The sequence below is a fragment of the Erythrolamprus reginae genome, chromosome 1 (genome assembly GCF_031021105.1).
Source record: "Erythrolamprus reginae isolate rEryReg1 chromosome 1, rEryReg1.hap1, whole genome shotgun sequence".
Classification (NCBI taxonomy): domain Eukaryota; kingdom Metazoa; phylum Chordata; class Lepidosauria; order Squamata; family Dipsadidae; genus Erythrolamprus; species Erythrolamprus reginae.
In genome coordinates, this window is record NC_091950.1 from 327,683,660 (window position 1) to 327,695,779 (window position 12,120).

Here is a 12,120-nt window from a genome sequence, read left to right on the forward strand (position 1 = left end):
CCAATAGGGAAGGATGGAGACTCACCATCTGGACTTCTTGGAAGCTCTGGAAGAGGAGGATCCTCTCTGGTAACGGGAACCCCTGCCCCTAGAGATTCTAGGTTGGATTCGAAAACGAGGGGAATACTGACCTGGAATCCTTTGAAAGGCGAAGCCTTGAACCTAGGACTGTGGTTTAGGGGCCTTCTTGGTGGTAGGGCCCAAGACCCTTTTCTTATCCGTGGTCTCTGTAAGGAGAGGGTCCAGGAGATCTCCGAAAAGGAGATTGCGTTTCAGAGGACCCCTGGCAAGTTGCCACTTCTGTCTTACTCCCGCTTGCCAGGGACGGAGCCATAGAAGTCTTCTGGCCGTAGTGGAGGCCGCTACTGACCTGGCTGCAAACCTGGAAGATTGGAGAGTAGCATCCGCTATGTATTGGGCAGCTGCGAAGATTTTGTTGAAATCTTGTTGACCTCGAAGGTCATCTGGAGGCAAGTGTTGTTGGAGCTGGCGAAGCCACAAGAGCATAGCTCTGGAGAAGAAGGATGCTGCCGCTGCACTCTTAATGGCCCATGCGTCTGCGAAGAATCCTCTCTTGAGCATTTGCTCAAGGCGCTTGTCTTCAGGACGGAGGACCTCCTCTGCTTCACCAGGCATGGCAGCTGTCGAATGCAGGGTCTTAACCGGCTCATCTGGTTTAGGACAGGTTAGCAGCTCCTTGTAAGAGGGGGAGAGCTTGTACAACTTCTTGTCCTTAGAAGTGGGGGAGAAGCCAGAGGTAGGATGGTCCCACTGCTTAAGCAGGGCGTCCCTAAATAGTTTGGGCATAGGAATTACCTCATTGTCTTCCTGTTCATCCATGAAATAAGGAAGATTTTCCTCCGGAGGGTCTGTGGAAGGAGTGGCCTGCTTTTCCTGTGCGGCTAGCCCCGTAGATGCCCTTGCCTTGAGAAGGAGAGATTTGAAGAGCTGCGATGGAAATATAGCAGCTGGGGCTGGTATCTTAATTTGAGATTCCTCATCTTCCGACAGACGTTGAAAGGGGTCATCATCCTCCTCTGCATCCACGTCCTCTTCATCAGAGGAATCAAAATCCTCTGTGAGTGGGGCTCTGTAGGAAGAAGGAGAACCCACGGGACGGGAGGGGCGAGGTAGAGAATGAGACAAGGAGGGAACATTGATAGCCGAGAGTTTAGCATCAATGGTTTTAGTCAAGACAGACAATATAGGCTGAAACTCCGGAGGCAAGGTAGAAATATCAGCCGGGAAATTAGAGGGATCCCTGAAGGCCTGAGAAGGATCTGGCTGGGAGGAATCCTCAGTAATATCTGGCTCCTCTGGACCTAAGCCCCATAAGTTAGGTTGGGGTGGATTTAGGTTTGGCTCATCCAGAGAAAGCACAGGAACCCCAGAGAGAGGCAGGTTAGAAGCCTCCGGGGGGGTTGAATGCACTTGGGCCTGCACCTTTAAACGTTTGGCTGATTTATAATATATTTTTTGTAGGGCTAGGTCCCTTCTCTTCTCAGCCCTAGTGGTCTTAGCCAGGGAATGGGCCCCTGAAGAAGAGTAGGAAGAGGCCTGGGGGATATTAGATTCATCACTAGTAGGCCTAACCTCTTTGGGACCTTTATTTGTGCCTCTCTTGGGAAAAGAAGCCATAGTCTGAACAAATTACAGAAGACAAGGCTTGAGCCAAGAAATTAGGGGGGAGAAGGATTTTGTGAGCTTTCCCAAGAGGAGAAGTGACCCTGCTCCTAGGCCCAGGAGCGGCTGCGACTTAGGGGCAATCCGGACGATACCGAGAGTTCGTGTCCCTAAATGCAGCGTGGCAGGCCTCACGAAACTTAAATTAAGAAGAAAAACCAAGGCACACTGGTTGGAGGCCACTTCCATGGAGAATAGGCCTGAGGGACTCACAGCTACTCCAGGGTCAAGCGGCGGACTGAACGCACTAATGGCTGACCAAGCCGGGCAAAACCGAAAGTGCGAGTTACTGGGCACGAGAGCCTTCGCGCCAAATCAACCGCTCCGTATCTGTTACAAACGGAGGGGAAAACTAAGTCCGGGAGACGGTTAAGTCCCACACCGCGGGAGGTAAATAGCCCTTGATAATTTATGACTGTGGCTTGCCTCGGCAGGACCTCCAGACCGTAGGAATATGTAAAATTCCGAGCCGGCCCCAGCACAGCACGGAGGGAAAAGACCGGGAATTGGCTGTGCCGCTACTCCTCCCCCAACTCGAAGCCCTGTAGGGCTGAGAAAAAAACCACTGCCGACAAGCTAAAATAATGGAAATTTCTTACTGTTTTTGAAGAAAGGAGTCGAAGGGAAGGTGTTTGAGAGAGAACGAACTATCACACGACCGCGAAGGATCACGGACTGAGCGAATTCTGGGGAAGGGGCGGATCCAGCAGGCTTTTTTAATACTAGGCTCAGTCCCACCGGATTGGACAGGAGCAACCCATGTGACTGCTGGACCCACTCCTTTAGTACGGAGAAGGAAAATATTCTTGCTGTAGGTCAAAATAAACATTGGAGAGGAGCACCAATCTTTATCCTGCTCAATATATATTCAGTGCTGCAGAAAGACCAAAGGGAGCATTATCTAAAGGTGAAGGTGTTCCTTATAATATATTAAACTATGGAGATACCTGTTATCCCCAAACAAAACTTCTACATAAAATATTTCAATTTTTCTTGAATATGCAGCAGTCATTTTAGCAGTAGTGATTCTTCTACATACAGAAGTGACATACAGAATTGCTTCTGTTTCAACATCAATGTAAGCAACCCAGAGCTATTGGTTTAAATCCCTGCCTCACTTCGACTTGGGGTCATATTCAGTGGGTGGGATTCCAATAATTTAACAACCAGTTTGCCCACGAACAGGTTGGCTGTCGTGAGAAGTGTGGCCATCCTCAATCTTCCAGCTCCACCAAACATGCTGGACAAGCCTCCCATATAAAGGGAGGGAGGGAGGAAAGGAGGGTGGATGGATGGATGGATGGATGGAAGGAAGGAAGGAAGGAAGGAAGGAAGGAAGGAAGGAAGGAAGGAAGGAAGAGCTGTTTGGTGCTGTGTTGATTTTTCTTGGAACAATAAGCTTTGATGTTGAGTTTTATTGGATTTCACAAAATCCTTCCTTTCAACACTTCTGGAGTGTACTTTGCATGTATTTTTGAAGGACTGTGATGTTATATTTTTCTAAATGCATTATGAATACCACAGCTTTAAGGAAACATTTTTTTCAAGGCCAAGAGGCAGACTTAAAAATATCACCTGTGTGCCCTAAATTTTCTTAATGTTTTTCCCTTGAAGAATATTGTTATCCCACGACACTGTTAGTGACAGAATAAAAATAAGCAGACTCAATCCCTTTGTGTGGCCATTCCATTCCAGTTCTTTTCTGACCCTGGTTATTTTAAAAACTGTTCATTCAGCACAGTCGTTTAACCTGCATTAATCTTCATTGATTTACTCAAAACATACACACCATTTTACTTACTTGACTCTTTTTCTATCCCTGCCTCTGCCCTCCCTTCCCTTTGAACCTATTTAAAGAGAGTGCTGCTAACAAAATAACAAATCTTTGGCTTTGGATCCTTTACCATTTTGCTGACTGCTAGGAGTTTTAAAAAGTGTCAATGCTCTTGCCTTGTCATTTGCACAATCCAACATTTCACTGCAACCACTGAGATCAGCAATTTTGCAAGCCAATTCAAGCTAGGCATTCCGGGACAGGTATATTCTCCATGACAAAGTAGTGATTTCTGCACTGCAATCTTAAATTAAACTTGCTTATTGGAATCTACAGGATTCTCCTCTGTTAAGATAAGATTCAGGGTCAGCAAGAAGAACTACTGTAACGCTCTCTACATGGGGCTACCTTTGAAAAGTGTTCAGAAACTTCAGATCGTGTAGAATGCAGCTGCGAGAGCAATCATGGGCTTCCATAGGTATGCCCATGTTACACCAACACTCCGCAGTCTGCATTGGTTGCCGATCAATTTCCGGTCACAATTTAAAGTGTTGGTTATGACCTATAAAGCCCTTCATGGCACCAGACCAGAATATCTCCGGGACCACCTTCTGCCACACGAATCCCAGCAACCGGTTAGGTCCCACAGAGTTGGCCTTCTCCGGGTCCTGTCGACTAAACAATGTCGTTTGGCGGGACCCAGTAGAAGAGCCTTCTCTGTGGTGGCCCCGACCCTCTGGAACCAGCTCCCCCCAGATATCACAGTTGCCCCCACCCTCCTTGCCTTTCGCAAGCTCCTTAAAACCCACCTCTGTCATCAGGCATGGGGGAATTGAAATTTTCCCTTCCCCCTAGGCTTATAGAATTTATACATGGTATGCTTGTATGTATGATTGGTTCTTTAAATTGGGGTTTTTAAGATTATTTTTAATATTAGATTTGTTTACATTCTCTTTTATATTGTTGTTAGCCGCCCGAGTCTTCCGAGAGGGGCGGCATACAAATCTAATAAATAAATAAATAAACAAACGTCAGAGGTATTTCCTCACCACCCCCAAATTTCAACCGACTCACGTAGAATTATTTGGAGCATGCATTTTTCTTACCCCACAACCCAGTCCGTTTCTTGGCTCGCACACTATTTTCCTCATTTCTGGTTCAGGAAGCAGGCCAGCTCCGCATCCTGGAGTGGGACACAAAACACCACCCATCTGCAGGACATATTCTTCTGCGCCATAGCGTTGATAACGATTGTACTGAAAGAAAAAGAAACCAGGCTCTAATAAATGAACTTTAGTGTTCTGTCGAGCTCTCTGGTAGAATCCTCCCAAAAATGCACTGATACAATTTCAGACACACACACGTTTGAAAATTCAAAACAATGTTCTTTATAATGAAAATTCACTTACAAAGCCCTCTTTTGGGATAGCAAAGAGCACTTGTCTCCAAACAAACTGGTAATTTGTACAAGTCCCTTATCAGTTCTGTGATACTTAGCTTGCAGCTGTGAGGCAATTCACAGTCCTTCTTTTTTCACAAAGTGAAACAAACTTTGCCCTGGTTTAGTTTCAAAGCGGGGAAAAATCAGCACCCAAAAGGTCAAAGTCAGTAAAGCAATCACAAAACACAACGATCAGATAATCCTCCACAATGGCCAAACCCACAGGCTGCTATTTGTAGCAGCCTCACTAATTACCACAGCCCCACCCAACCACAGGTGGCCTCATTTTCTTTGATAATAATCTCTCAGTTGTTGTTGCCTATGCATCGCTTTCGGCATGCGTGGCTGTATCATTAACTCTTGTTCTGAATCCAAGGAGGAGCTAGATAATTGATCTCCTTCTGAGCTGTATGCCACACTCTCCTCCTCCCTGTCACTCCTGTCTTCTTGGTCAGAGGAGCCTTCATCAGCAGATTCCACCAGGGGCAAAACAGGCCTGCAGCATGTGGATGTCTCCCCCACATCCACAGTCCTTGGGGCAGGAGCTGGGCCAGAGCTAACCACAATACTTTAGATATTTAAAATCTCTCACTCGTGAATTCAATTAATCTGGACAACGCAGACACTCTGTGAGACAAAATGTATGAGCCGAGGTGGTGTAGTTGGTAGAGTGCAGTACTGCAGGCCACTAAAGCTGACTGTTAGATCTGCAGATCAGCAGTTCAAATCTCATCACCCGCTCAAGGTTGACTCAGCCTTCCCATCCTTCCGAAGTGAGTAAAATGAGGACCCGGATTATGGGGGCAATAGGCTGGTTCTGTTAAAAAGTGCTATTGCTAACATGTTGTAAGCCGCCTTGAGTCTAAGAAGAAGGGCGGCATTAAAAAAACCGAATAAATAAAATAAAAATAAATCTTATTTCATATTAAGGTGCCAGGAGTTTTTCACAACAGAATAACAGTTAGAAAAGACGTTGGACTTGTGTTCTGAGACGAAAAAGTTCTGGACGAAAATCCACAAATGGTTACAAGAGATAATAGAAACAAAGATAGAATTCTTACCGGAATTGTTCTTATTGGGAATAATAAAAAAGCAATATAGTAAAGCCGAAAAATACCTAACGTTACACATTACAACTGCGGCCAGAATTACCTTCGCCCAATATTGGAAAAATACAGAAATCCCCTCAGAAAAAGCAGTAAATAAAATATATAATTGTTCTCATATGGATAAACTGATGATGGAATTAAGGGGCCAAAAAGATTCTGAGTATCATGAAATATGGGTAAAATGGCACAGATGGATTAAGTTAAGAAACAGAAATAAAAAGATGACAAAAGATATATAACGCTTAGTAAAATTAAAAATATAAATATGTAAATATGAATGATTTGAATAGGTACGTAATTGTATGAAATAATATGAATATCACTGTAATAAATTAATATGTATATTATTATAGGATTTAATGACATATCTGATGTAGCAATGCAGAAATACTGAATGTTTGCTGATATCACAATTTTTTGTTGTTGTTTTTCCTTTGTCTTTTGTTGGTATTTATTTGTCTATTTAAAATGTATTTGAAAACTAATAAAAAATTTTCAAAAATGTCAAAAAAAGAAAAGAAAAGAAGGGACCTTGGAGGTCTTCTACTCCAATCTCTTGCTTCAAGCAGGAGATTCTATACCCGTGATGGTGAACCTATGGCACGGGTGCCACAGGTGACATGTGGAGCCCTTTCTGCAGGCACACTAGCTGTTGACCAACTCAGCTCCACAGCTGATTTTGGGGTCGGACACTCACATGCTTTCTCCTCACTTTCTGCAGCCTCTGCCTTCCCAGATCTCTGGAGATTCCACTCCAGCGCTGTTCGAGGACACAAGGCTCCCCCCCCCCAGCTCCGTTTGGGGAACGGAAGATTCCCCCCTCCCACCACTGTTTGGGATGTGAAGTCTTACTATTTTGGGGCGTGTGGAGCAAGATGGGGATTCTCTTGCCATCTTACCTGATTTCCAGTTCTGTCTCGCTAACCCTAACCAGAAGAAATGACGGGGACCGGCTGCGCATTTGTTTAAATATTTTTGGGGGACTTATTTTTTAGGGGGAAAGGGAATTTTCAGGGATGCGTTCAAAAGCCTGATTGGGTTTATTATCAAGGGTTATCTTACTTTTTGGGAAACACGGTAGGTGGAAGGCCTTCTCTGCTATGGCCCCCGAGCTGTGGAATTTTCTCCTGCAGAGGTGAGGATGGCTTCATCTCTTGTAAGCCCCCAATGGTTCCTCTAGACCTGGTTATGCCCGGAAGCCTGAAGATTCTAGGAGCAGGTGAACTAGTGAGATGGCTCCATTATTAGTAACAGTGCTTCATCTATTATTCTTTATTTTAGCTTTATTCTTAAGCTTTTACATATTTTCAATCATGTAATTATCATTATATTAGTGATTGTTTTAGTTCTGAGCAGCACAGTGGCCTAGAGCAGTGATGGCAAACCTTTTTTAGTTTGTGTGCCAAAGGAGGTGTGTATGGGTGTGCTAGCATGCGTGCACATACCCCCACCCCTTCCCTCGCCCCCCGCATGTGCACCCCGCAAACTGTCCCCCATACATTCACACAGGCCTGGTAGGCGAAAAAAATGCCCAAACAGACAAACCGGAAGTTCAGGAAAATACACTTCCGGTTTGCCCATTGTGCTGTTTTTTGCACTCCGAGACTTCAGGAAGTTTCCCCGAACACCCCCCCACCCCAGAGTGCCCGTTGGGATATTTTTTTTGCCTCCGGGGCTTTAGGGAAGTTTCTCTGAAGCATTCAGAAGCCGAAATAACCTTTCTCAAGGCTGAAAATTAGATGGCCAGCACACGCATGTGCGCTGGAGCTGAAACATTGCAAAGTCTCGCGTGCCCTCCGATATGGCTCCGTGTGACACCTGTGGCACATGTGTCATAGGTTTACTATCATGGGCCTAGAGGTTAAGAGCATTTGCCTCACACCTAAGAGGTTGAGAATTCAATCCTAGGCAGCAACAGATGTTTTTCTAGAGAAAATATCTGCTGAGAAAATATCTGCTGAGAACTCCACATAGGCTTCAGGAAGGGCATCCGGCCAGCTCCATTCAGTTGTCCTGACATCAACCCGATTAAAAGGAATTGCAGGATCGTAAAAAAGAAAAAAACCCCCAATATTGTTGTATGCCAGTCAGAGCCACTTGTTTGGAAGATGGACAGTTATATTAATTATATAAATAAATAATGCATGTAGCTAGCTTTTGTACATTGCCTGCTATATCTAAATAAAGTCACCCCCAAATCCTCAAGTTATGCTCTATTGGAAACACAGAAAATAACAGTTGGAAAGGAAGTTGGAATCATCAATTTCAGCTCACTACCCATTGAATGAATCCATAATAGGATTAATAATCACATAGAAAATAAGATATGGATATATAGTACTTACTAATATGCTGTCATATTTCTCCCTATATTTCATAAATCCTTATTTATTAATGGCTTTGTTAATAATGAGAAATCGCTTATCTGAATCAAAAAGAATTATCACACATGAAGGATAAATCACAGTGTGGGTGTAAATCACACTAAAATCCACAACTGGCAGAATTTCCCTGCTTTAACATTAGAAAAGAGGCAGCAGTCCTCTACTTATGATGACAATTAAACCCTAAGTTTCTGTTGTCAAGTACGACAAGCTCATTGTTAAATGAGCTTTGCCCCATCTTACAACCTTTCTTGCTACACTTGTTAAGTGTCTCACTGCAGTTCTTAAGTTAATAAATGGTTATTAAATGAATCTTGCTTCCCCACAGACTTTGCTTGTCAGAAGGTCACACCAAGGTCATCATTATGACACTGCAACCTTCATAAATACATGCCAGTTGCCAAACATTCAATTTTTGATCACATGACCCCTGGGAAGCTCCAATGGTCATAAGGGCCGTTATAACTTTAAATGGTTACTAAAGGAATGATGGTAAACTAAGGACTAACTGCATTTTTCTTCAGCTACTGTTTTTCTAAAAAGTCAAGTTAGTTTTCTGCCTGTCCAGGAATTACAAGCGAAGTTGCCAGCTTTGCAACTGGTTACTTTTTCTTGACTCATCCTATAGGATTGTGCTGTGGGAGAAAAACTGGAGAGTCTAATGTAATGTACATCATGTTGAATTTCTTAAGAAAACTAGCATAAAGAAGGGAGCAAGGGAGGAACGGATGGATGTAAATAAAATTAAATCTATGAAAAAACACGGTAGCTCAGAAGTTTGGTTGATGTGTGTGTGTTTGTGTGTGTGTGTTTGTGCATGTGTGTGCAAGAGGGAGAGAGGGAAAGAGAGGAAAAGAGAGAGAGAGAGAGAAGAGGGAGGGAGAGGGAGGGAGAGAGAGGGGGGAGAGGGAGGATTTGATTAGAAACCCAGAACATCTTGATTAGAAACTCAGAACTTCTTGGCTGTTCCAGCTTTGGGATGATCTGGAAAGGTCTGCCATGGTGAGTATGGCAAAACTGAATGCATCTTTCCCTTTCTGCTCTGAATAGCACCTCTAGCAGCCTGCTTGATGGTATCTATTATGGGCTCCTCTGTTTCTGCAGTTCTGTTTCTTTGTTACAATTCTTAAAAGATGTATTTTTTTAAAAAACCTAGCAATAATACATTTGGTATCCATACTCCTCCATTTCCACTTTTGTATAGCTATTTAGAGATGGAAATGCTTGACAAACTTTTTAAAAGTGTGGATTTTGACATACAATTTCATTCCAAATTGTTTGACATCAGAAACATGTGAATTAAATAATAGAAAGGCAAATCATGCTAAATAAAATTAACAGACTCAGTCCACAGCTGATTGGACAAGGTCAACCCATCCTGGATGACAGTTCCAGCCACCATGGAGAAGAGCAACAAAGATGATTAGGGACATATAAAGACCTCTTGTTAGAACTGGTAACATGATGACAGTTTTCCAATATCTAAGAGACTGCTATAAAGAAGATGGGGTCAACCAAAGTACCTGAAGGCAGGAGAAGAAGTAGTGGATAGGCACTAATTAAGGAGAGAAGTGACTTAGAATTAAGGAGAAATTTCCTGAGAGTTAAAACAATTAATCAATGGAGCAACTTGCCTGCAGAGGTTGTGGGTGCTCCACAGCGGTGGGCTACGAGTTGGAATGCTAAATTGCGCTCACCGCCGTGGCTCGTAAGTTTTGGCGGGGCCAGCACGATTTTGCTGCTGCACCTATGGAGGTAGCAAAATAGCACACAGAGCCACAGGTAAAACCTTGCCGAAACACGGGTGCACCTGCAACTTCGTGCGCAATTTTGCTACCTCCACAGGTACATCAGCAAAATCGCGCTGGCCCTGCAAGAACGTATGAGCTGCGGCGGCGAGCACAATTTAGCGTTCCGGCTCATAGCCCACCGCTGGTGCTCCAACTCCGGAAGTTTTTAAGAAGAGTTTGGTCAACCATTTGTCTGAAATGGTATAGGGCAAGGGTCTCGAAACTTGGCAACTTGAAGACTTGTGGATTTGAACTCCCAGAATTCTCCAGCCAGCTATGTTGCCAAGTTTGAAGACCTCTACCAAGTTGCCAAGTTTGAATCCCCAACTCCTGCCTTAGTAGGGGATTTATTTTATTTATTTATTTATTTATTTATTTTGTCCAATACACAATGAGGGTTTTAGTGGGTATATATCTATATGAAATACATGATGAAGGTTATAGAGGAGATACTCATAGTAAAATATATCTAAGAAATAATAGAAAAGAAGATAAAGTAATAGAACATATCAATGAAAGAATAGAAGAAGAGATATAGTAATAGAAGAAAGGTAGGACAGTGTTTCCCAACCTTTTTTGAGCCGCGGCACATTATTCACATTTTCAAAATCCTGGGGAACATTGGGGGGGGGGGGGGCGCGCAAAAAAGTTTGGACAAAAAAAATATCTCTTTCTCCCTTTCGCTCTATTTCTCTCTCCCTCCCTCTTTCTCTCCCTCCCTCTTTCTCTCTCTCTCCATCCCTTTCTTTCTCCCTTCCTTCCTCTCTCTTTTGCTCTTTCTCTCTCCCTCCTTCCCCCCTCTTGCTGTCTTTCTTTCTTTCTTTCCTTTCTTTCTCTCTCTCATTCTGTCTCTCTTGCTATCTCTTTCTTTCTCTCTTCCTTCCTCTCTCTTTTGCTCTTTCTCTCTCCCTCCTTCCCCCCTCTTGCTATCTCTTTCTCTCTCTTCCTTTCTTTCTCTCTCTTGTTCTCTCTCTTCCTTCTCTGCGGAGGCCGGCAAAGCTTTTCCGGGTAGGCTGGCTGGGGGATAGGGCGCGCGCCCGCACGCACCCCCGATGTTCCAAAGAACCTTCTCCGACCTCCGCTGTGAGAAGGTTTTCTCCGAGCGCTCGCCGGAGGAGCTGGAGAAAGGGGCAGATCGAGCGGGAGGGCGGGCGGGCGGGCGTCAATGGCGAGAAGCCAGGGGCGCGAGGGGAACGGAGGCACTGGGGGGTGGGGGCAGCCGCGGCGCCGGCCTCCGCACTTTCATCGCTCCCCATCCCAAACTCCAACGCCCAGCTCCTTGCGCGGCACTGGAAAAGGGTGCTGCATTGCCGGCTTCTATCTGGTGCTGCCAGGGAATCTCCAGCTGGGCAGGGCTCTCCTTAAGCTCTCTTTTTTCCCTAGGAGCTTGGCGGCACACCTGGCTGTGTCTCGCGGCACACTAGTGTGCCGCGGCACACCGGTTGGGAAACGCTGGTATAGGAGATATAGGAAAGCAATAGGACAGGGGACAGAAGGCACTCTAGTGCACTTGTACTCGCCCCTTACTGACCTCTTAGGAATCTGGATAGGTCAACCGTAGATAATCTAAGGGTAAAGTGTTGGGGGTTTGGGGATGACACTATGGAGTCCGGTAATGAGTTCCACGCTTCGACAACTCGGTTACTGAAATCATATTTTTTACAGTCAAGTTTGGAGCGGTTAATATTAAGTTTAAATCTGTTGTGTGCTCTTGTGTTGTTGTGGTTTAAGCTGAAGTAGTCACCGACAGGCAGGACGTTGCAGCATATGATCTTGTGGGCAATACTTAGATCTTGTTTAAGGCGTCTTAGTTCTAAACTTTCTAGGCCCAGGATTGAAAGTCTAGTCTCATAGGGTATTCTATTTCGAGTGGAGGAGTGAAGGGCTCTTATGGTGAAGTATCTCTGGACATTTTCAAGACCTCCAAGATTCCTTCCAC

General features: G+C 44.6%; 1 protein-coding gene across 2 annotated transcripts in view; it reads right to left on the minus strand.

The window, feature by feature from the left end:
* The window catches only part of PRKN (parkin RBR E3 ubiquitin protein ligase), an 890,155-nt gene that overhangs the window by 139,844 nt on the left and 738,191 nt on the right, over nt 1-12,120 (minus strand). For both annotated transcript variants that reach the window (XM_070733810.1, XM_070733812.1), the window contains one exon: nt 4,564-4,713. In XM_070733810.1, the coding sequence (XP_070589911.1) occupies nt 4,564-4,713 (150 nt within the window). The remainder of the gene's footprint in view (nt 1-4,563; nt 4,714-12,120) is intronic.